This window comes from Eimeria acervulina, genomic scaffold (assembly GCF_000499425.1).
Source record: "Eimeria acervulina Houghton genomic scaffold, Eah_scaff265, whole genome shotgun sequence".
Classification (NCBI taxonomy): Eukaryota; Apicomplexa; class Conoidasida; order Eucoccidiorida; family Eimeriidae; genus Eimeria; species Eimeria acervulina.
In genome coordinates, this window is record NW_013548139.1 from 20,001 (window position 1) to 41,214 (window position 21,214).

Below are 21,214 nucleotides of genomic sequence, written 5' to 3' on the forward strand. Positions count from 1 at the left end.
TGTACGAGCAGCTAACACGCATGCGCTGCATGCATATCCTCTTCGCCCCACACCTCCCCCCTACAGCAATTCCTTTTGCTGTCACGGAGGCTGGAGTTGTTGATGCTTAGCTGCTGCTGCTGCTGCTGCTGCAGCTGTTGATGCTGCTGCTGCTGCTGCTGCAGCAGCTGCTGCTGCAGCAGCAGCTGCTGCTGCGATTGCTGTTTAAGGGTTAGTGGCACTTAGGGCGTTGTCCTGCATGCATTTGATGGGGCAGCAGCTGCAGCAGCAGCAGCAGCAGCAGCAATTTACTTGTTGGAGACAGACGCAAGGGCGCTGTCTCCTGCTGCTGTTTGCTGCTGTCAGTGCTGCAGGCCCTGAGGGGCCCCCTGTTTGCTGCTTTGTTTTTTTAGGTTTTTTATTATCTCAACAACAGATCTGCTCAAGTGTCTCCCGCATGCATTCGTGCTGCTGTTGTTGCTGCTGCTGCTGTTGCTGCTGCTGCTATTGTTGCTGCTGCTATTGTTGCTGCTGTTGCTGCTGCTGCTATTGTTGCTGCTGTTGCTGCTGCTGTTGTTGCAGCCGCTGTTTGTGGTGGTGCTGCTGCTGTCTGTGGTGATGCTGCTGCAGCTGCTATTGATGGAGCTGCTGCAGTTGCTGCTGTTGGTTTTGCTGCTGCAGTAGCTGCCGTCCGTGCAGCAGCAGCAGCAGCTGCTGCTGCCGCACTGTTAGCAGCAAATACGCAGCTTTAAGAGGAGACACTTTGGGGGCCCTCAGTGGAGCAGAAGTTGAGGAGACACGGGGCCCTTCAGCTCTCCTGGAGGGTACAGCTGCAGCAGCAGCTGCTGCTGCTGCAGCTGCTGCTGCTGCTGATGATGATGTAGCTGCTGTTGGTGCTGCTGCAGCAGCAGCTGCTGCTGCTGACGATGACAAAGTAGCTCCTGCTGTTGCTGCTGGTGGTGGTGGTGCTGCTGCTGCAGTACGCGCTGTTGGTGCTGCTGCAGCAGCAGCAGCTGCTGCTGCTGCTGCTTCTGCCTCTGGTTTGTTGGGGTCTGCTCCCTGCTGCAGGTGCTGATGCTTCTCAAGTCGCTGTCTGCGCCCGTTGCTGCAGCACAAACAGCAGCAGCAGCAGCAGCAGTAACAGCAGCAGCAGCAGGAGCAGCAGCAGCAGCAAAAGCAGCAGCAACAGTTTAAAAGACGCACAACTCTGAGGGACTGAGGGAGAGGCAGCAATAGCTGCAGCATCAGCAGCAGGAGACAGACAAATAAAGATATATAAATAAACAAACAGAGACAGCACTTTCTTACTGTCTCCGTCTTGCTGATTTATAGTTGAAGAGAGACACAAATTTAATAGTGTGTTTGATGTGCAGCTCCCATCAATACTTTTTGTTGCTGCTGCTTCTCTTGCTGCTGCTGCTTCTCTTGCTGCTGCTGCTGCTCTTGCTGCTGTTGGTTCTCTTGCTGCTGCTCCAGATGTTTGTAATGCTGCTGCTCTTGCTGCTGATGCAGCTGTTTGTAATGCTGCTGCTTCTCTTGCTGCTGCTGAAGCTGTTTGTGAAGCTGCTGCTCCTCTTGCTGCTGCTGCTGTTGCTGCTGCGCCTGCTGCTGCTGCTGCTGCTGGAGGATTGTTTGTTAAGGTAGAGGAGCTGCAGCAAAAAGAGTTTAAATGAGAGAGATAAATATCTCTTGAGCTGTATGTACACCTCAGGCCTGTTGAGCTGTATATACACTCCGATTTGCTGCAATGCTCTTTATTTGCTGCAAACGCATTTGCAGCTAAAAGAATTACACTCGAGCAGTGCTGCTGCTCTTCTTGCTGCTGCTGCTGCTGCTGCAGCTGTTGCACCTGTTGCTGTTGCAGTTGTTGCGGCTGGTGCTGTTGCCGCTGCTGCTGTTGTTGCTGCTGCTGCAGCAGTTGCAGCCGTTGCAGCTGTTGCTGTTGGAGCTGTTGCTGCTGCACGATCTTGTGCTGCTGTTGCAGCTGTTGCTGTTGCAGCTGTTGCTGCTGCAGCTGTTGCCGCTGCTGCTGTTGCTGCTGCAGCTGTTGCTGCTGCAGGGGTCGCTGCTGCGTCTGTTTTTGCTGCAGCTGTTGCTGCTGCAGCTGCTGCTGCTGCACGATCTTTTGCTGGTGCAGCTGTTGCTGCTGCAGCTGCAGCTGCTGCACGATTGTTTGCTGCTGCAGCTGTGGCTGCTGCAGCTGCAGCAGCTGCTGCTGCTGCACGATTGTTTGCTGCTGCTGTTGCTGCTGCAGGATCTTTTGCTGCTGCTGCAGTTGCAGCTGTTTGAGTTGCTGCATGTCTCTTCCTCGGCTGTCTGTGTGCATGTTTAGATCAGCAGCAAATGGATGAGGGTGCTTAATTTGTTTTATCTTATCTTCTGAGTTAGCAGCAAACTGCTCATTTGCTGCAGGCTGCCGCTGTTCTACAAGGAGACAGCATGAGGAGTGTCTCCTATTGAAAGGAAGGGCCCCTCTTGTAACGGGTTTTGCTGCTGTTGCTGCTGCACTTGCTGCTGCTGCTCTTGCTGCTGCTGCTCTTGCTGCTGCTGCTGTTTCTGCTGTTGCTGCTTTTGCTGCTGCTGCTTCTGCTGTCGATGCTTGTGCTGCTGCTGTTGCTTCTGCTGTTGCTCCTTCAGCTGCTGTTGCCGTTGCAAGACTGTCTCCTAATGTAGGGGGCTCTGCTGCTGCTGCTGCTGCACCACCCCCCTCTTGGGGGGGCGCCCCCTCGCAGCATTTAAAAGGCTTTAGGCAGCAGTTAGCAGAGAATGAAGCATCAGCAGCAGCAAACTTTAATGGTGCTGCACACGCATTGCTTCTTCCTGGTGCTGCTGCTGCTGCTGTTGTTGTTGCTGTTGCTGTTGCTGTTGCTGTTGTTGTTTCTCCTCCACTTGTTGCTGCTCTTCCCTGTGGTGGTGATGGCGCTGCTGCTGCTGCTGCTAATAGTGCTGCTGTTGCTGCCGGCGCAGCTGCTGCTGCTGCTGCAGCGGCAGGGCATTGGTTGACCCATGGGGGGGCCCCTGGGGGTCCCCCTGCTGCTGCTGCTGCTGCAGCAGCAGCAGCAGCAGCAGATCTGTGAAGAGATGCAGCATGTTTAATGTCCTCATGCAGTTCTTCGACTTGGTGAAGAAAATGCACAAACCCTAATTCCATTTTGTCTGAAATAAATCAAACCCTAAACCCTAAACCCTAAACCCTAAACCCTAAACCCTAAACCCTAACTTCATTTTGCCTGCCAAATAAGCCAAAACCCTAAACCCTAAACCCTAAACCCGAAGTTTAATTACAGCAGTGAAACCAAACCCTAAACCCTATGCTGTAATTCCATTGTCTTTGAATAAACCAGGCCCCAAACCCTAAACCCTAATTTCCCTTTTAACTTAAAACACCCAACTCTAAACCCTAAACACTAGTTCTATTTGAGCTACAGCAAACCCTAAACCCTAAACCCTAAACCCTCGGGTCTTGAGCTGGCGAATTTGTTAGTAGCATTTATACTCGAGGACCGCGTACCTCACTTTGAAATCAGCGGTTTAGGGTTTAGGGTTCACAGTTCTAAAGGTGAAAATTAGGGTTTAGGGTTTAGGGTTTAGGGTTTAGGGTTTAGGGTTTAGGGTTTAGGTACCGGATATTTTGTTGTCGCTGGAAGCCAACAGTTTGAGGTACAGCTTCATCAGAGAAGTCCCAAAGCGCTCAACAGCCTACAGTGAAACCCTAAACCCTAAACCCTAAACCCTAAACCCTAATTTGAAACCCTACGTGTTGCACTGCAGACTCCAAAGTTAGCTGCGTCTCCCTTCGTACAATGCAACCCTCGCCCGAACCCCTAAACCCTAAACCCTAAACCCTAAACCCTAAACCCTAAACCCTAAACCCTAACCTCTAGTTTTTTGTTGGCTAGGCCTAATTGAAGAGACAAGAGACGCAGAGTGTGAAGCGTCTCTCTTTGCTTTTCCTGCTGCTGCTGCTGCAGCTGCTGCAGCAGCTGCCGATCCCTCTGGGAACGTCTTTCAGAAGCAGCAGCATGAGAAGCCCATGAACTCTAAACCACAAACCCTAAACCCTAAACCCTAAACCCTAAGCCGCAAGCTCTAAACCCTAAACCCTAAACCCTAAGGTGCAAGCCATACGAGATAAGAAGGCGGCCTTCAACAAAGCATTGCCGGTGACAGGCTGAGAAGATCTCGGACTGACTTTGTAAACCCTAAACCCTAAACCCTAAACCCTAGTAGCAGGTGTGCCCACCACTTCTTCCTTCGCCTCTTTGGCGACCTTCTGCAGCTTCCTGGTCAAGACACAGCGAGCCTTAAACCCTAAACCCTAAACCCTAAACCCTAAACCCTAGAGCATAAGCGCCAGGTCTTAAACGAGGAAACAAGCAGAAACCCCCAAAGCCAAACGAAAGAAAAGAAGTAAAACAAAATATATAGATAAATAATATAAATAAATAAATTAATAAATAAACATTTATATCTATATTATATTATATAAAACTAAGCATTAAGGAAAGGAGACAAAACAAACAACAACAGGAGACACTCGGAGACGCCCAGGAGAGGAGACAGAGAGATAAACCCTAAACCCTAAACCCTAAACCCTAAACCCTAAACCACCCTCACTGCTTGTATAGGGCGGCGCGCCTTCTTGCCAGTTTCTCCTTCTGCTTCAACGCCTTCAGCAACAGAATAGAACCACCCTAAACCCTAAACCCTAAACCCTAAAGGGCGTATGATGTACGCGTAGGTTCAAAGGCCGCGGACAAGTAACCCTAAACCCTAAACCTTAAACCCTAAACTATCTTTCTCTCTTACGCGTTTGTTTAGGGTTTAGAGTTTAAGGTCTAGGGTTAGGGCTTAGGGCTTTAGGGTTTACAGTTTAGGGTTTAGGGTTTAGGGTTTAGGGTTTAGGGTTTAGGGTTTAGGGTTCGCCTCACTTCATACAAATGTTGGTCTCCGCTTTCTGTGGCAGTTGCCGTCGTCTGTTTAATTTGAGCAATAAAAATAAAAATAAAATAAATAAAATAAAATAAATAAAGTAAATAAAATAAATGTAATAAAAAAATATATAAAAAGTTAAAATAAAATAAATAAAATAAAAAAGAGAAGCATAAAAAGCAAAGAGAGATAAAAGGAGACAAAAGAAGGAGGCAATCAGAGACAAGCTACAGGACAACCCTAAACCCTAAACCCTAAACCCTAAACCCTAAACCCTGGGGTTTACGTGCATCGTTTGGTCCTTCTTCTTCCACTTATTCTCCGCCTGTCTTGCTTTGTGCGGTAGCTCGAAGTACTCTGTCCAATAAGCAGAAACCCTAAACCCTAGACCCTAAATCCTAATCCTCAAACCCTAAACAACAAACCCTAAACCCTAATTGGAGGGGCTTTCTCTAAAGCGTCTCGGCTTACTCTCAGCGAGTCGTGAAACTCCCGTTGCGCAAAGGCTTGAGCTGTGCGTACACCCCAACGTTATGGCAGCAATTTAGGGTTTAGGGTTTCGGGTTTAGGGTTTGGGGTTGGGCTTCTGCTGGAGGGTGTTAACGAGAGGAAACAAAACTCACAGAGACTCAGGCGGGCCTTCTGCTTCTGTTGCTGCTGCTGCAGCTGTTGCTGCTGCTGCTGCTGGAGCCGCTGGCGGTGTTGCTGCAGCAGGAGCTGCTGGAACTGTTGCAGCTGCTGTGATTGGTGCTGCTGCTTCTGCTGCTGCTTCTGCTGGTGCTTCTGCTGCTGCTTCTGCTGGTGCTTCTGCTGCTGCTTCCGCTGCTGCTTCTTCAGCTATAACCTCCTGCAAACCCTGGATGCAGCAAAACCCTTTCCTAGAGCTTGAGGGTTTAGGGTTTAGGGTTTAGTGATATGCATGAAGAGCTCCAGAAAGGGTCTCTAGTTACTCCCTTCTTCTACACTTGCCGTAAACCCTAAACCCTAAACCCTAAACCCTAAAGCGTACTTGTGGAGAGTCTGTCTCTGTTCTGGGCGTTGGAGGTGGGGCAGGAGAAACGTATCGGCAGCGGGAAGCAAAGGGTTTAGGGTTTGGGGTTTGTTTAGGGTTTAGGCTTTTTTTAGGGTTTGGGGGTTGTTTAGGGTTTAGGGTTTGTAGACCTCTAAGAGTCCAGCTTGTCCTTCGCCTCCTGGTAGAGCAGATACAAAGCTCAGCAGCCTTTAGGGTTTAGGGTTTTAGGGATTAGGGTTTCTTGCTTTAGGGTTTAGGGTTTAGGGTTTAGGGTTTAGGGTTATACTCTTTTCAAGAAACCCTCACCGGGGAGCTTTTGAACCTCCCTTTCTTTTGGAGGCCCTCCGCTGCAGCGGTGCTGCTGCTGCTGCTGCTGTTCCTTCTGCTGCTGCTGCTGCTGCTGCTGCTGCCGCTGCTGTTGTTGTTGTTGTTGCTGCTGCTGCGGAAGCGGGGCAAAGACAGCAGTGCAGCAGTAGGTGCGGTGTATGTAACCCTAAACCCTAAACCCTAACAGGACACCCCAAAGGGTGCTGGGTGGCTGCGATGGTGGTGGGAGGGTTTAGACTGTACACCCTATATGCAACCATTTAGGGGTTTTATGGTTTAGGGTTTAGGGTTTAGGGTTTGGTGTGCGTACGCCGCGGGCCTTGTAAAGAGGGTTTTCCCTCGAGGCTGTCTCTGCTGTTACGACGCTGCAGCGTTCTCTCGTCCGTTGATACCTGTGCAAACCCTAAACCCTAAACCCTAAACCCTAGATCCTGGAGTTCGTTGCAGCGCAGCCCCTTGTAAACCTTTTCACCTAGACTATGCAGCTTAATCCCTAAACCCTAAACCCTAAACCCTAAACCCTAGAGCCTAGCCTGTTGATCTTGAAGACTCTGAGACAAAGGGATACTGTAGACACCTGAAAGGGGGCAGCAGAGACAGAAGAAATGGGGATTATAAATAAAGCATTTATTGATGCTGCTGCTGCTGCTGCTGTTGTTGTTGCTGCTGCTGCTGCTTTGCCTCTCTTTTTCTGTCTTCGTTTGATTATTCTTTTGTCTCTATCTCTGTTTCTTTCTCCGTTTTTGTTTGTTTGTTTAATAAGGATTTGCATGCATATATGCATGCAGCCTTATTCTCTGTTATCTATTATTCTTTCCTGTTGCTGTGGGGCTTTAAGGGTTTAGAGTTGTGGTGTATATACACCCCAGGGGCCCACCACTGCTGTCACAATTGGGGTGTCTATGCAGCTCCTCAGAAGGCAAAAGAATATTGTTAACAAGGTCTCTTTCTCCTTTCACTGTCTGCATTAACCTCTCGCTAGATAACGCCAATCGAACCTCAGCAGCAGATATACACGTAGCATTCCTACAACTATCTTTCTTTCTATCCATCACAGGGGTCCCCCTACCTCTTTGCTGCTCCCCAGGGGGCCCCCCAGCTTTGCGGGGCTTCTCAGGGGGCCCCACAGATATAGGGGGCCCCTCAGAAACCCCCACAGGAATAGAGGGCCCCTCGGGGGGCCCCACAGGTATAGAGGGCTCTTCAGGGGGCCCCATACGTCTACGGGACCCCACAGATATAGGGGGCCCCTCAGGGAGCCTCACAGATATAGAGGGCCCCTCAGGGGGCCCCACATGTCTAGGGGGCCCCTCAGGGGGCCCCACATGTCTAGGGGGCCCCTCAGGGGGTCTCGAAGGTATACGCGGCCCCACAGGTATCGAGGGCCCCTCCGGCAGCTTCAATGGTCTCGAGAGCCCATCAGGGGGGCCTAAGGGTCTAGGGGATCCCTCAGGGGGCCCCCCAGTTCCCAAGGGCCCCCTGGAGGGAGGCAGTGAGGAAGGGGCAGCCCGTGGCATTGTCTTTGTGGAAGTTTGGGGTGTACGTACAGGCGAGATGGTGGATGTCGAACGGTAATTTATATTACTTTGCTGTTTTCTTATTTTTGTCTTTTTGCTGCTATTTCTGTTGCGTTTATACAGCTAGCTTGGTGTCTATCTATATACAGCAGCGTGTGCAACTGTCTGTATTGAGGCTAACCTGAAATATAAAAACAATTGTATTAAGAAGGATAAATATAACAAATAATTCTCCGGCTGTTCTTTTTCTCCTTTTTTTCATTGGTACCTGAGGTGTATGTACAGCTCAGATGTGGCGCGATGTGTGTATTTTGCAAATGCCCGCGATCCTGCATTAAAATTGATTTTTCACTTGATTTTAAGGTCAAATTCAATTAAATTGAGTCTTTATTTCCTTATAAAGTCTTTTTTAATTCATTTACCTCCACAAACTCCTACAGAAGCCCTCCTAGCCGACGAACCCAGCCCCGCTGAGGCGCCTATAAACTTTGCTTGCATGCATGCATGCATGCATGTAAGAGAAGTATTTTATTTTGATAATTCGTTTCTTTATGTTGAGTTGTACGTACACTGCATCTCTCCACCCATTTTCATCTCTATTTCCCTCCCACTAGCTGGATTGCGGGCTCCTCTAAACCCTAAACCCTAAACCCTAAACCCTCGTTGGGATCTGGGTTTTTCTGCCTTCTTTTAGGGTTTGCACGCACACCCAAAATCGTGGAATTTACTTTTTATTTCCCCTGATATATTTTTATTTCTCCCTAAATCCACTTGCGAGAAAGTGAGGCAAACCATTCCGATGAGGGCCCCTCTCCGGGGGCCCCCACCCTGAAGGCGAATCAAGAGAATCAGCAGCAACATCAGCGGCAACATCAACATCAACATCAGCACCAACGTCAGCAGCACGATTATCAGCAACAGCAGCACCAATATCAGCAGCAAAATCAACAGCAGCAGCAACAGCAACAGCAGCAGCAGCGGCAGCAGTAATAAAAGGAAATATTATTTGCTGGGAATCGAACCCGACCGCATTGCATTCCTCAGATGTCGAATTTGGTTACAACGGGGGTACCGGGGGCCCCCGGATTTTGTGGGGCCCCTGGCCCAGGGGCCCCCCAGGCTGTTGGGGGCCCCCCAAATCCATTGGGGGCCCCTGCTCGCCTCCCGTTAGCTAGCGAAGTGCTTCATCTGCATTGTTTGCAGCTAGATGAAGTCTTTCGTAATATTAAAGGAAGCAGAAATGCTGCTGTTATGCGTCAGACAGACACTTCATCCCCTCATTTAGCAATGGAGGCGCAGCTCAAAGAAAACCCCTTCGATAGACAAACCTGGGATGCTCTGCTCGCTGTACGTACACCTCCTGCTGCTGCTGCTGCTCCTGCTGCTGCTGTTGCTAGTGCTGTTGCTGGTGCTGCTGTGGCTGCTGCTGGTGCTGCTGTGGCTGTTGATGGTGCTGCTGCTGCTGCTGCTGCTGCTGTGGCTGTTGGCTGTTGCTGGTGCTGCTGTGGCTGTTGATGGTGCTGTTGCTGCAGCAGCTGCTTCCGTTGCTGCTGCTGCTGCTGCTTCTGTTGCTGTTGCTGCTTCTGTTGCTGCTGCTGCCGCTGCTGGTGTAACTATGACGGTGGATGGGGCTGGCGCTGCTGCTGCAGTAGCAGTTGGTGTTTCTGGTGCTGCTGCTGCTGCTCTGGCTGCTGCTGCTACTGTTGTAGGAATTGCTGCTGCTGTTGCTGCTACTGCAGTGGCGTTTGCTGCTGCTGTTGCTGCTGCTATTTCTGTTTCTGCTGCTGCAAATATATTTACATATATAATATATATATCCAGCGGGTGTTGACGATATTCGGCGTCAGTGTCTACTCCATGGTTTGTTTAGGGTTATTTAGGGTTATTTAGGGTTATTTAGGGTTATTTAGGGTTATTTAGGGTTTATGAACAGGAGGCGCCTTCAACAGATTTATATGAACGGGTTATTTTAATATTTCCGACGTGTGCAAATTACTGGCGACGGATGGCGGAGTTTGAAATTGCGAAGGGAAATTTAAACAAAGCGAAAAGCGTCTATGCACGCTCGCTGCATGCATGCCCCCAACTAGGTCCTAAACCCTAAACCCTAAACAACCCTAAACAACCCTAAACAACCCTAAATAACCCTAAACAACCCTAAACCCTAAACCCTAAACAACCATAAACAACCATAAACAACCATAAACAACCATAAACAACACTAAACATCACTAAACAACACTAAACAACTCTAAACAACACTAAACAACTCTAAACAACACTAAACAACTCTAAATAATCCTAAAGCCTAAACCCTAAACAACCCTAAAGCCTAGATCCTGAACAGTCATAAACCCTAAACCCTAAACTACCCTAAACAACCCTAAACAGCCCTAAACCCTAAATAGCCTAAACACTGAACAACCTTAAACCCTAAACCCTAAATAATCAGGAATCAATCAATCAGGATATAGTTGCGGGGCTATTGCCGCCTTGTCCCCTCTGCAAAGCTTCGTTGCATGCATAGCTTAGGGTTTAGGGTTTAGGGTTTAGGGTTTAGGGAAGAAGCAAACAAACAAATACATAGAGAGACAAACAAACAAACAAAGGAATTGACAGCCAGACAGACCAACACATGAATGTAGGGTTTAGCGTTTGGGGTCTAGGGTTTAGGGTTTAGGGCTTAGGGTTTAGGGTTTAGGGTTTAGGGTTTAGGGTTTGTGCGCAGAGCTATGGCTGTCTTACGTGAAGTTTGTTTACTGCACGGGCACAGTGGAGGACTTCCGCCAGGCGTTGACTTCTGCTGTGGAGAAGGTAAACCCTAAACCCTAAACCCTAATTTTAAACCCTCAGCAGTTTGTAACATGTTTGCGGGCCAAACCCTAAACCCTAAACCCTTAGCCGTGATTTCCCTGTGCTGTGCTGCACCGACAGCATCCGGAGCCAGTGGAGTCAGCACTTTAAACCCTAAACCCTAAACCCTAAACCCTAAACCCTTGTGTGCGCTGCAGCTACGGTGGGACCCCAGGACGGGGCCTCTGTGGCAGGAGTTGCTGCTGCTGCTGCTGCGCATTCGAAATGCTGCTTTGTTGGAGAGAGGGCAGGTTCAGGGTCTTCTTTCGGACTTCACTGGCAGAGTATATAAACCCTAAACCCTAAACCCTAAACCCTAAACCCTAATTGAGCCTCCTATCCACTGTAATCGAGGACGCTAATTGCTGCTACTCGCATTTCCTCGGCCTAACGAGGGTTTAGAGCGCCGCAACACAGCTTGAGGGTTTAGGGGTTTGGGTCTACGAGCTTAGGGTTTAGGGTTTAGGGTTTAGGGTTTAGGGTTTGCTTCAGGCTACAGGTCCTTTGATGCCCACGGATTTGGAGCAGAAAGTGTTTAGGGCTCCTCTCTCTCCTGGGGGCAGCAGCCTCACTGAGCAGTTTACCGACGTCAACATGCTGCGTTCGGCCTTTCAAGCTGTAGGGTTTAGGGTTTAGGGTTTAGGGTTTAGGGTTTAGGGTTTAAGGCTGTGTCGGCGAAGTTTCACTTTCACGAATTAGTCGTTTCTTCTTGCTTCTGTTATGGAGAACGGCATTTAAGGTTAAATCCCTAGGGTTTAGGGTTTAGGGTTTAGGGTTTAGGGTTTGCGTTGCAGTGTCTGCGGAGGCCAGTGGCGGGTCTTGAGGGTATTTGGGGGGCTTACTGCGCATTTGAACGAAGTACGAAGGCAAACATGCAGTTAATTTCAAAGCTTCTTTCTTCCTTTGAAGACAAATGCGCTGCCTCCAAGAAGGCACATACCGTAAGGGTTTAGGGTTTAGGGTTTAGGGTTTAGGGTTTAGGGTTTAGGGTTTAGGGATTCCACCAGGCTGGGGAGAGAGAAAGAGAAAGAGAAGGGCCGCCAAGCGAGAAGGCTTAGGGCGTCGGCACTCAGGGTTTAGCTGCGCAAACCCAAGTCTAGGGTCTACGATTGAGGGTCTAGGGTTTAGGGTTTAGGGTTTGTGGCTGCAGGAGCTGATGCGGCTCATGAAAGATATCGATTGGTCCTGTGTGGCGCTGCCGCTTTCCGTTGCAGACAAGTCGCGTCAGGTGAGATTCAGGGTTTAGGGTTTAGGGTTTAGGGTTTATGTGTTGCTTGTTGGTTGCACGTGCTGGAGAGCATTACTAGGGTTTATTCTAATGGCAAGGATTAGCGTTTAGGGTTTGCGTGTATCATGTTGCTCTTAGGTTTGTGTTTAGCTTAGGGTTTAGGGTTTAGGGTTTAGGGTTTAGGGTTAGGAGATAGTGTGTTTTTTGGAGGGTTTGTGTGATTGCGGGTTAATAAGAGCAAAAATAAATAAAATTTTTTTAAAATAATATTAATAAGAAGTCCAAATTAAATTAAATTATTTTAAATGTATATTTTGTTTACAGGCGCATGCAGCAGCTTGGCGAAGTGTGCTGTCTTATGAGAAGACAAACCCTCTTCATTTAATCCCTTCGGAGTTTATTAGTCGCGTCTCTCAGGCCTACCACACGTGCCTCCTTTCTTGTGCTTATCGAGCAGACTTGTGGTTTGAATTTTCTCAGTTCTTACTCGCTAATCAAATGCCGACAAAAGGTACTTATAGACACCCAAAGGGTTTAGGGTTTAGGGTTTAGGGTTTATTGGGGTTTAGGGTTTATTGGGGTTTAGGGTTTGGGGTTGGAGCTTTCCGCGGGTTAAGGAAGTGTAGCGCTTAGGGTTTAGGGTTTAGGGTTTAGTGTTTAGGGTTTGCCCTTGGCAAGAGAGGTGTAGGGTTTAGGGTTCAGTGGTGGGGCCTTGGATGGCTTAGGGTTTAGGGTTTAGGGTTTGATATTTATGATTAGGGTTTAGGGTTTGTTGTGTTCTGCTCAGCTTGTGAAGTTTTACGCCGCGCCATCGACAGGTTCCTTCCAGGCGATGGTGAGTTGGTATTTAGGGTTTAGGGTTTAGGGTTTAGGGTTTGAGTTGACAATTGTTTGTATTGTTTGGGGTTTCACGCTTTTAGGGTTTTCGTTTGAGGGTTTATCTATTTGTAAGAAATATATATATATATATATATATATATATTTAAGATTTCTCTCGTTGAGCGTTTCTTCTCTAGCATTTTGCTTGTATAGGTTTTAGGGTTTAGGGTTTAGGGTTTAGGGTTTGTTGGGGTTTTTCTTTTTTTTTGCAGAGTTACTGCAAATAGTTTTGGCGGAGTTATTAGAAGAAAGAAGAATGATAAAAGCAGCAGATGCTGTTTATCGCAGCGCTATTACTTCAATGGTCTTAGAAACCCCTCAAACCCAAGGGGGCCCCCAGGGCCCCCTCTCTATACAGGGGGCCCCTGTCTTACTGACCAAATACCTTAACTTCATTCGCAGATCTTATGTGAGATTTAGGGTTTAGGGTTTAGGGTTTAGGGTTTAAGGTATACGGTTTCGGATTTCGGGTTTATATTGCTTGAGGTTTAGGGTTTAGGGGATGGGGTTTATGGATCAGGGTTTAGGGTTTAGGGTTTAGGGTTTAGGGTTTGGGTTGGGAATGGTATGTGGAGTTGCAATATTTTTTTTGTTGGGTGGATTTACAAGATTTTTTTCGCCATCCTGGTTCTAGATTTAGGGTTTAGGGTTTAGGGTTTAGGGTTTGGGGTTTGCGTGTAGGGCATAGCAGCTTGGCGCGCATGTTTTTGCGAGATCTCGGAGTTAGATTGCTGCAGCTGGGAAGTGTTTGCTGCTCAAGCAGCAGCAGAGTGGAGTGTATGCGGCTCTCGCATGCATGCAATCGGCGCATTAAAGAAAGGAGCGCTGCGTTATCAAACACACCCTCAGTTTGTTGCTGCTTATGCTGATATGCTGCTGCAGATGGGGTTGTTAGATGGTAAGACAAACAACAAATACTATATTCTCCTGCTGCTGCTCCTGCTGCTGTTGCTGCTGATGCTGCTGATGCTGATGCTGCTGGTGCTGATGCTGCTGTTGCTGCTGGTGCGTGCGGCTGCTGCTGCTGTTTTCTCTTGCTGCTGCCACTGGTGGTGCTGTGTGCTGCTGCTGCTGCTCTTTGCTGCTTCTGCTGCTATTTGCTGCTGATTTTTGCTGTTGTTGCTTGCTGCTGCACTTCTTTAAGCGGCAAAGAGAGGAAGAAGCAGCCACTTTTTGCTGCTACTGCTGCTGCTATTGCTGCTGCTGCTGCTACTGTTGCTGCTGCTGCTGCTGCTGCTGCGATCTGCAGGTGCCCGTGAGCTGCTGCGGCGGAGTGTATTGACACTTCACTCGGAGTTGGGGGGTGGCAGCCGTCTCTTGTGGCAGAAGTGGATTCGTTTAGAAGATTCATACGGAGACGCGTTAGTCTCTTTATTGCTGCACTTAATGCTGCACTTAATGCTGCACTTATTGCTGCACTTATTGCTGCACTTATTGCTGCACTTAATGCTGCATTCAGTGGTCCATTTAATGGTCTGTTTGATGGTCCATCCACTGGCCTATTTGATGGTCCATTGAATGGTCCACCCAGTGGTCCATTCGTTGGTCCACCCAGTGGACCCCTCAGTGGTCCGTTTGGTAGTGGTCCGTCCAGTGGTCCATTTGATGGTTTGTTCAGTGGTCCATTTGATGGTTTGTTTGATGGTTCGTTTGATGATTTGTTTGGTGGTCCATTGGTCTGTTGGGTCGCCGAGTGGTCCACTGTGGGGTTGTTGGTGTGGGAGCATTCGCTTTTGAATTAAACAGAAGCAAAATGATATCAAGGCGCAACGTACACTGCTGCAGTTGCTGCTGCTGCTGCTGCTGCGTTGCATGCTGCCGTTGCGGCTGAAACAAACCAGTGGCAGCAGCAGCAACGACAACAGCAGCGACAACAGCAGCAGCGCCAGCAGCGACAACAGCAGCAGCGCCAGCAGCAACAAAAACAGCAGCACCAGCACCAGCACCATCAGCACCTGCAGCAGCAGCAGCAGCAGCAGCAGCAATTGCGTTTTGTTTTTTTGTTATTTGTCTGTCAGGTCTTCCTTGCGTGCTGTCTTGGAGCTTCGGACGCTGCAGCGTTTAAACCTGACCCCAGAGTTAGCGACTACGGGTGGAGACATTTTAGAAGAGCAGCAGGAAGAGGGCCCAGACCCTGCTGCTGCTGCTGCTGCTGCTGGGGAGCATGCAGCAGCAGCAGCACAACTCACTGTCAGCTCAGCTGGGGCAGACGCAAACCCGAAGGCCTCTGCATACTCCAAACTTAAAATTAGGAGAAGACAATTCATGGGCGGAGGTAGCACAGCCTAACACTCTCTGATGCTGCTGCTGCTGCTTCTGCTGCTGCTGCTACTTCTGCTACTGCTGCTGCTGCTTCTGCTGCCGCTGCTGCTGCTTCTCCTGCTAGTGCTGCTGATGCTGCTTGAGCTGCTGTTGGTGTTTCTGCTGCTAATGTTTCTGCTGCTCCTGCTGCAGCCCTTGCTGGTGTTTGTGCTGCTGCTGCAGAATACGTTTGTTTGCGTTTGGCTGGTGGAAGTCGTTTGTTTGTTTATTTGCTTATTTGTTTGTTTGTTTGTCTGTTTAATATTGTTATTACGATGCCCTTAGTCTTTAGGGTTTAGGGTTTAGGGTTTAGGGTTTGTTTAGGTTTTCAAGTTTTGTGTGTTGTATACTGCTGAGCTGTGGCATTATCTCCGATTTGTTTTTATGTTTTGTTTGTTTTTCTTCTTTTAATTTGTTGCTTCGAGCTATATGCGTATTGGTTTGTTTGCTGCTGCAGCCTGCATGTATTGCTGCTGCTGCCTGCATGCGTTGCTGCTGCTGTGCGTCTGCTGCTGCTGTTTCTGCAGACTCTATGCAAGATATCTTAGAGCTGTATACTGTTTTTGGGGCTTATCCAGCAACTTCAATAGAAGTGCAGCAAAGAGCAGAAGGAATAGGAAGAAGCGCAGCACCTGCTGCTGCTGCTGCTGCTGCTAGTAGTAGTGGTGGTAGTAGTGTTGCTGCTGCTGCTGCTGCTGCTGAGCAGGATAAGGGTCTAGGCATCAGCAGCAGAGACCTAGAGATTGATCCAGAGGAAGAGGAGATGCGCAGCAGCGGCAGCAAAACAACTTCTGCTGCTGCTGCTGCTGCTGCTGCTGCAGCAGCACACATAGCACGGCCGGACCTCGACAGTCTCGCTGCCTTTCATCCTGAACTCTCCGCCATCTACCACCCTATGTTCCTGCAGCAGCAGCAGCAGCAGCAGCATGCAGCAGCAGCAACAAGATCTGCAGCAGATGCTGCTGCTGCTACAGCAGTCCCTATGTTCGCCCCACCGAAATTTTTGTGCGATCTCCTCGCGCTGCTGCCGCGGCCATCTGGGAAATCAAGTAGGTCTTTATTCTCTTTGTTTATATATATATATATATATATTATAGGTGTTTATTATATATATATTATAGGTGTTTATTCTCATATATATATATATAGAATAGGTCTTCATTCTCTTTGTTTAATTATCTACAATATATATATATATATATATGTGTGTGTGTGTGTGTCTGTTCTCGGTCTTTATTCTGTCTGTCCATTTATTATATATATAACAGGTCTTTCTTCTTTTGTTTATTTATTTATAATATATAATATGCATTATAGGTACTTGTTTGGTTTGTTTATATCTTTAATAATATATATATATATATGTATATAATTTATTAGTATTAGGTCTTTATTCCGTTTGTTTATTTATCCATTATGTATCTATTTATATAAGGTCTTTATTCTGTTTATTTGTTCATAGTAATAATACACCAGTAGCAGCAGCCAAAGCAGCACGAGCTGCAGCACCAGCACCAGTAGCATCTGCAGCAACAGCAACAGCAGCTGCAGCAACACCACCAGCAGTATAAGCAGCAGCAGCAGCAGCAGCAACAGCAGCAGCAGCGGCAGGGGTGTGTCTATGTGTGCATTTGATATGCTGCAGCAGCAGATCCAAACCTTGTCGATTATTTAATAACAACACTTCAGGAGACGCAGCTGCCGCTGCTGCCTCAAGGACAGCATCGCCCGCTGGTAGTAAAAGACCTCCTTGCCCTGAGACATTCTCAGCTGCAGTGTTTGCATGCAATGAGACATCAGAAGGTGAGGAGACCCACAACAGCAGCAGCAGCAACTGCAGCAGCAGCAGCAACAGCAATACTTGGGTTGAGAGGGCGCAGCAGAAACGCGAGAAGAGAAGAGATAGAGATAGAGGGAGAGAGAAGAGACCAGACAGAGACGCATAATACACTGCGACTGACGGAGATGAGTATATATATTTATATATATATTTGTTTATTATCATGCTTACGTGCTTGCAGGAGGGCCCTGGAGAGGAAGCAGAAAGTTCAGGGGCCCTGTCCGATGGGGAGAGAGAAGAGGCGTTGGATGCATCGAGCTGGGAGGAAGTGCAGCGAGGAGCTTCTGCCGCTCCAGCTAGCCAGCTAGCTGGGCAGGTAGCTGAGTTTGGTCGGCCTTCAGTGGGTGCTACAGGGGTACAGATAGCCCCGCAGATGTATGGTGGAGGGGCCCCCTTGATGCTTACAGCAGACAGCATAATGCAAACAAGAAGAATGTTAGCTCCAGCAGTGCTGCCTGGGGTACGCCCCATATGGCCTGCAATGAATGTACTTGCCAGCCATTATGCACATGTAGGTGCCCCACAGCTGCATGCAGCTGTCGCTCTTCCTTACGGTATGTCGATGCAAGCGAGGCCCCTTCAAGGGGTGCCTCTAGTAAGGCAGCCACTGCATGTATGGCGAGTTCCAGAGGCCTCCAATCGGTCTTTTCAGACAAAAAAGAAAACACGCTGAAACAAACAAAAACATTTTTTAAACGTCAAATTGTCCTTTTTTATAATACGCATCATGATCTTATTTTTTTAGTTTGTTTGGGATAGATAGAATTTGGCTGTAGGACGCTGGTAGATAGAATCTGACTGTAGGCCGCTGCTACGCTTCACTTGGCTGGGATGATTGCCGTCTTGTTTGTATACCTCAGAGGGTGTTTCAAAAAGCCCCATGTGCATGCAAAAATATACAAGTAATTACAGCAAAAATAAAGGCAAGAGCAAAGAGCCACTTATTCGGGTACTTCTGAATCTTTCTGTGTTTGCAAGTTCGCCTCGCGCCGTCGCCAGCAACCGGCCCATCGTTTGTAAGGATATTGTCATCTCAGCTTGTGTTTGGGAAAGATAAGTTAAAGGGTATTTGACCGGCTAAGATGGAGAAGATGCGAAAGAGTGAATCGATAGATGCAGATCATCTCGTCTATCGGCCGTCTGCTTCAGTGAAAAAAAAACAGAAAACCGTCCAGGTGGAAGAACGCAATATTTTATTTATATCTGGTGTAAACCATTTCTTATAAAATAATATTGAGGCGAAAGTTTAAACAACTACAATTAGAGAATGAGGAAAACGCTCTGGTTGTGCAGAAAGCGTTTCACCTTTTTCGAGTGTATGTGCAGGTTGTGGCCTTCTTGAATTTTCGCTGATTCGGTGGAAACTAGAGAAAAATGAATATGATCAGCAGACTCTGCACAGTTTGAAAGTACTCCTAAATAGATATGCGGTGGTTTTGCTTCCTTTTTTCCGTCTTTTTCTTGCGAGTTTATCGCGCCCAGTGCACAGCGCTCCGCAGCAATCAAAAAGTGATTTCAGCAGCAAGTGACGCTTTAGAAGAGAAACCTCATGAACCATTCGATGAAGAAAAGGCAGATAAAGAAGATGAAGAAGAAACTGAAGAAGAACGTGGGTTTTTTCGCCTGATTTCCGCGTCTGTTCATGCATGCTTTCACGCCCTATGATCTATGCCGATCTGATGCAGGTGAAGCTGAAGCAGAAGCGGAAGAAATGGGTAAAAAATCCACCGATCCCCTGTTTATTGCATTCTTGCATATCAACTTAATTATTTAATCAGATTATTCCTTGGCGACAAAAAACCTAGAAACGGAAATCAATCATAGAGAACAGCTACATGCTGAAGAAGTGAAAGCCGTGAGTTCCCCCATACGAATAAAACCAGGACAATTCAAATATGGGTTCTTCGCCTTCTACGGCTACAGGAACACGAGGCAGAGGAGGCAGTGAAGAAAATAGAAGCAAAACCCCCAGCGTGTTCTGTGCAAAAGGTGTGGCTATTCAGCTAGTAGACCCTTGAAACACCGCCAGCAGCTGCTGCTGCTACTGCAGCCGTAGCAGAAACACTAGCAGCTGCAGCAGCAGCAGCAGCAGCAGCAGCAGTAGCAGCTGCAGAAGCGGTAGCAGTAGGTGGTAGAGCCGGGATTAGTATGCGTTTGCTGTTCAGAAAGGGAATCTGATGGTTGCGAGAGATCCTCTGGATGTTCTTTCTGTGGATTCATTTGCTGCTACAATGGCTAAACGCCATTTCTTAGTGCATTACCCAGGTGAGGTTTCAGGTGTATGCTCACCTCAAGCTGCTACTTCTTCTTTTTCTTCTTGTTGTTTTCATAAACAATCCATCAGATCATCCGGAGGCCCCTTTCTTAAAGCTGCCAATCATTGAAATCCAAACGCCTCTAGAAACCCTCAGAAGAAGCCGCAGATGTGCGTATTCGTGCTCGAGGGTTTAGGGTTTAGGGTTTAGGGTTTGAGGGAAAGTAATAATATATACTGTCCAGGTTTCAGGTTATACCACAAGGGGTCTCCGCGTTTGTTTTGCGCGGAGACAACAGAAGAAAGAGAGTGAGAGAGAGGGTTCTTTTATCTTTTCTTTATTTCTTCTTTTATATTTAGAGCAAATAAAAACTATAATAAACTATAAATGCATGCATTACTATTCGTCTTCAGCGATTGGATGAAGGATATCTACAAAGCTATCTTCTGCATCAACACCGGCGTACAAGGAGCGGGCGCTCCCGAGGCAGAAGCAGCAGCAACAGGTTTGCTATAATTTGGGGTGTATGTGCATACACTGCGTATCTTCTTCTTTACCTAACTGCTGCGCATTTAGAAGCAGGAAAACAAATTCAACTGCCAGCAAGAAGCACAAAAGTTGAGGTAAATAAAATACTCAAACAAACATCAGCAGCTGCCTCTCCTCAACTCCTCTTCTGCTTTTATTCAGCGCTGGACGGCAGAACAGACCCAAATGAGTAAGCCCACTCCCCAGCTATCCAGCTAGCTAGCTAGCTAGCTGATTAGCCATCTGGCTGGCTAGCTATCTAACTGGCTAGCTATCTGGCTGGCTAGCTGGCTAGCTAGCTGTCTGGCTAGCTAGCTGTATCTGTCTAGGTGTCTGTCTGGCTAGCTGTCTAGGTGTCTGTGTGGCTAGCTGTTTAGATAGCTATCAGGGTAGCTAGTTGGCTAGCTGGCTAGCCAGCTGGCTAGCTAGACGCAGCTGTCTCGTTATATATTGTGGATATATTGTGGATTCTGTTTCAGAGGAGAAGATGCTGCAGGAGGCGGAGGTAAGAAGAGCAAATAAAATAATAACAGCAAAAACTTAATAAAAAGAAAACACTATACACCCCAATACAGGGAGGAGAGAGAGCAGGACAACCAGAAGAAAACCCAAAGAATGTCCCTGAGGTTGAGGTTTGTTTAAATTTATTTGTTTATTTTTCTCTTCAAATTGCCCTTCAATTTTGTTTGCAACAAAAACAAACAAATGCACCAAACAGATCAGCGCAGGACAATTCGGGCAGCCCCCAAAGGTTAGTCATTTGTACATTAATATAATATTAATATAATATAATATATTATATTATATATTTATTATATTATATTATTATTTTCAGGTGTCTGTAAACGGAGAAGAAATTGCAGTTCCCACAGTCGCTACACACGAAGACAGAATGAATGCAGATTCGATGGAGGGATAATAAAAAAGAGATAAATAAAAAAACAAAGACAGCGTAAAATAATTCAAAATAATAATCTAAAGTAAAACCCTAGGCATCATATGCGGCCAGTCGGTCCTTCCGCACGCCTGAGCAAACAAACACGAACAAAACAAAAAAAAATATATTAAAATAAAATATCTAAGAAGCAGGTCGTCTGAAATGCAACAATAAAAATAAATAAACAAAAGGAGAAATAAAATAAATACAAAGAGGAAGCATTTCTTTTTTTTCTGTATCTACAGACACTTCAAGAAAGACGTAATAATAATCGCTTATTTATAAACTATGCATAATTAACTATGCATGCAGTTAACATACCGAAGGGTGTAATTTCTTTGTCTATTTTCTTCCTCTTCTTCTTATCTGACTCTGTCTTCTGTTTATCTTCATTCTTATAAAATTTCTGCTGACTCCAGCGGCTGTCTTTCTGATGATAACGACAACAGAAGAGAAACCAATTAAAACGCAATGAATTCACTCCTTATATATATATATATAGCAAATTCGTATATACATATATATGAATTACTGCATATACATGTAATATTATGCATATATATATAAATATATATATATATATATATATATATATATATATATATATTCGCCGCATATACCTCGAC

At 47.1% G+C, this 21,214-nt stretch overlaps 3 protein-coding genes across 3 annotated transcripts in view; 2 read left to right on the forward strand and 1 right to left on the reverse strand.

Annotated features, from left to right (window-relative positions):
* The window catches only part of EAH_00029510 (DNA repair protein recA , putative), a gene marked incomplete at both ends in the record, with an annotated part of 1,701 nt that extends 1,591 nt beyond the window's left edge, over positions 1-110 (forward strand). The window contains one exon of the mRNA XM_013392584.1: positions 1-110. This exon is cut by the window's left edge and continues 1,591 nt beyond it. Coding sequence (XP_013248038.1) covers positions 1-110 — 110 coding nt within the window.
* A 642-nt stretch (positions 111-752) lies between these two features.
* Positions 753-7,767, reverse strand: EAH_00029520 (hypothetical protein, conserved; the record flags this gene model as incomplete). Its single annotated transcript, XM_013392585.1, has 11 exons — positions 753-1,084; positions 1,774-3,135; positions 3,603-3,678; positions 3,858-4,019; positions 4,223-4,282; positions 5,198-5,268; positions 5,383-5,423; positions 5,535-5,758; positions 6,230-6,416; positions 6,612-6,642; positions 7,128-7,767. 11 exons carry the CDS (start codon positions 7,765-7,767, stop codon positions 753-755), a joined length of 3,186 nt encoding a protein of 1,061 aa, XP_013248039.1.
* A 1,044-nt stretch (positions 7,768-8,811) lies between these two features.
* Positions 8,812-20,570, forward strand: EAH_00029530 (hypothetical protein, conserved; the record flags this gene model as incomplete). Its single annotated transcript, XM_013392586.1, has 20 exons — positions 8,812-9,114; positions 9,701-9,857; positions 10,496-10,581; positions 11,113-11,238; positions 11,415-11,561; positions 11,771-11,848; positions 12,173-12,359; positions 12,636-12,683; positions 12,940-13,136; positions 13,409-13,625; positions 13,977-14,088; positions 14,746-15,002; positions 15,556-16,077; positions 16,674-16,831; positions 17,050-17,422; positions 18,195-18,277; positions 18,792-18,857; positions 19,034-19,133; positions 20,131-20,156; positions 20,487-20,570. The coding sequence occupies 20 exons, from the start codon at positions 8,812-8,814 to the stop codon at positions 20,568-20,570; spliced, it is 3,327 nt and encodes a 1,108-aa protein (XP_013248040.1).
* Between the last annotated feature and the right edge of the window lie 644 nt (positions 20,571-21,214).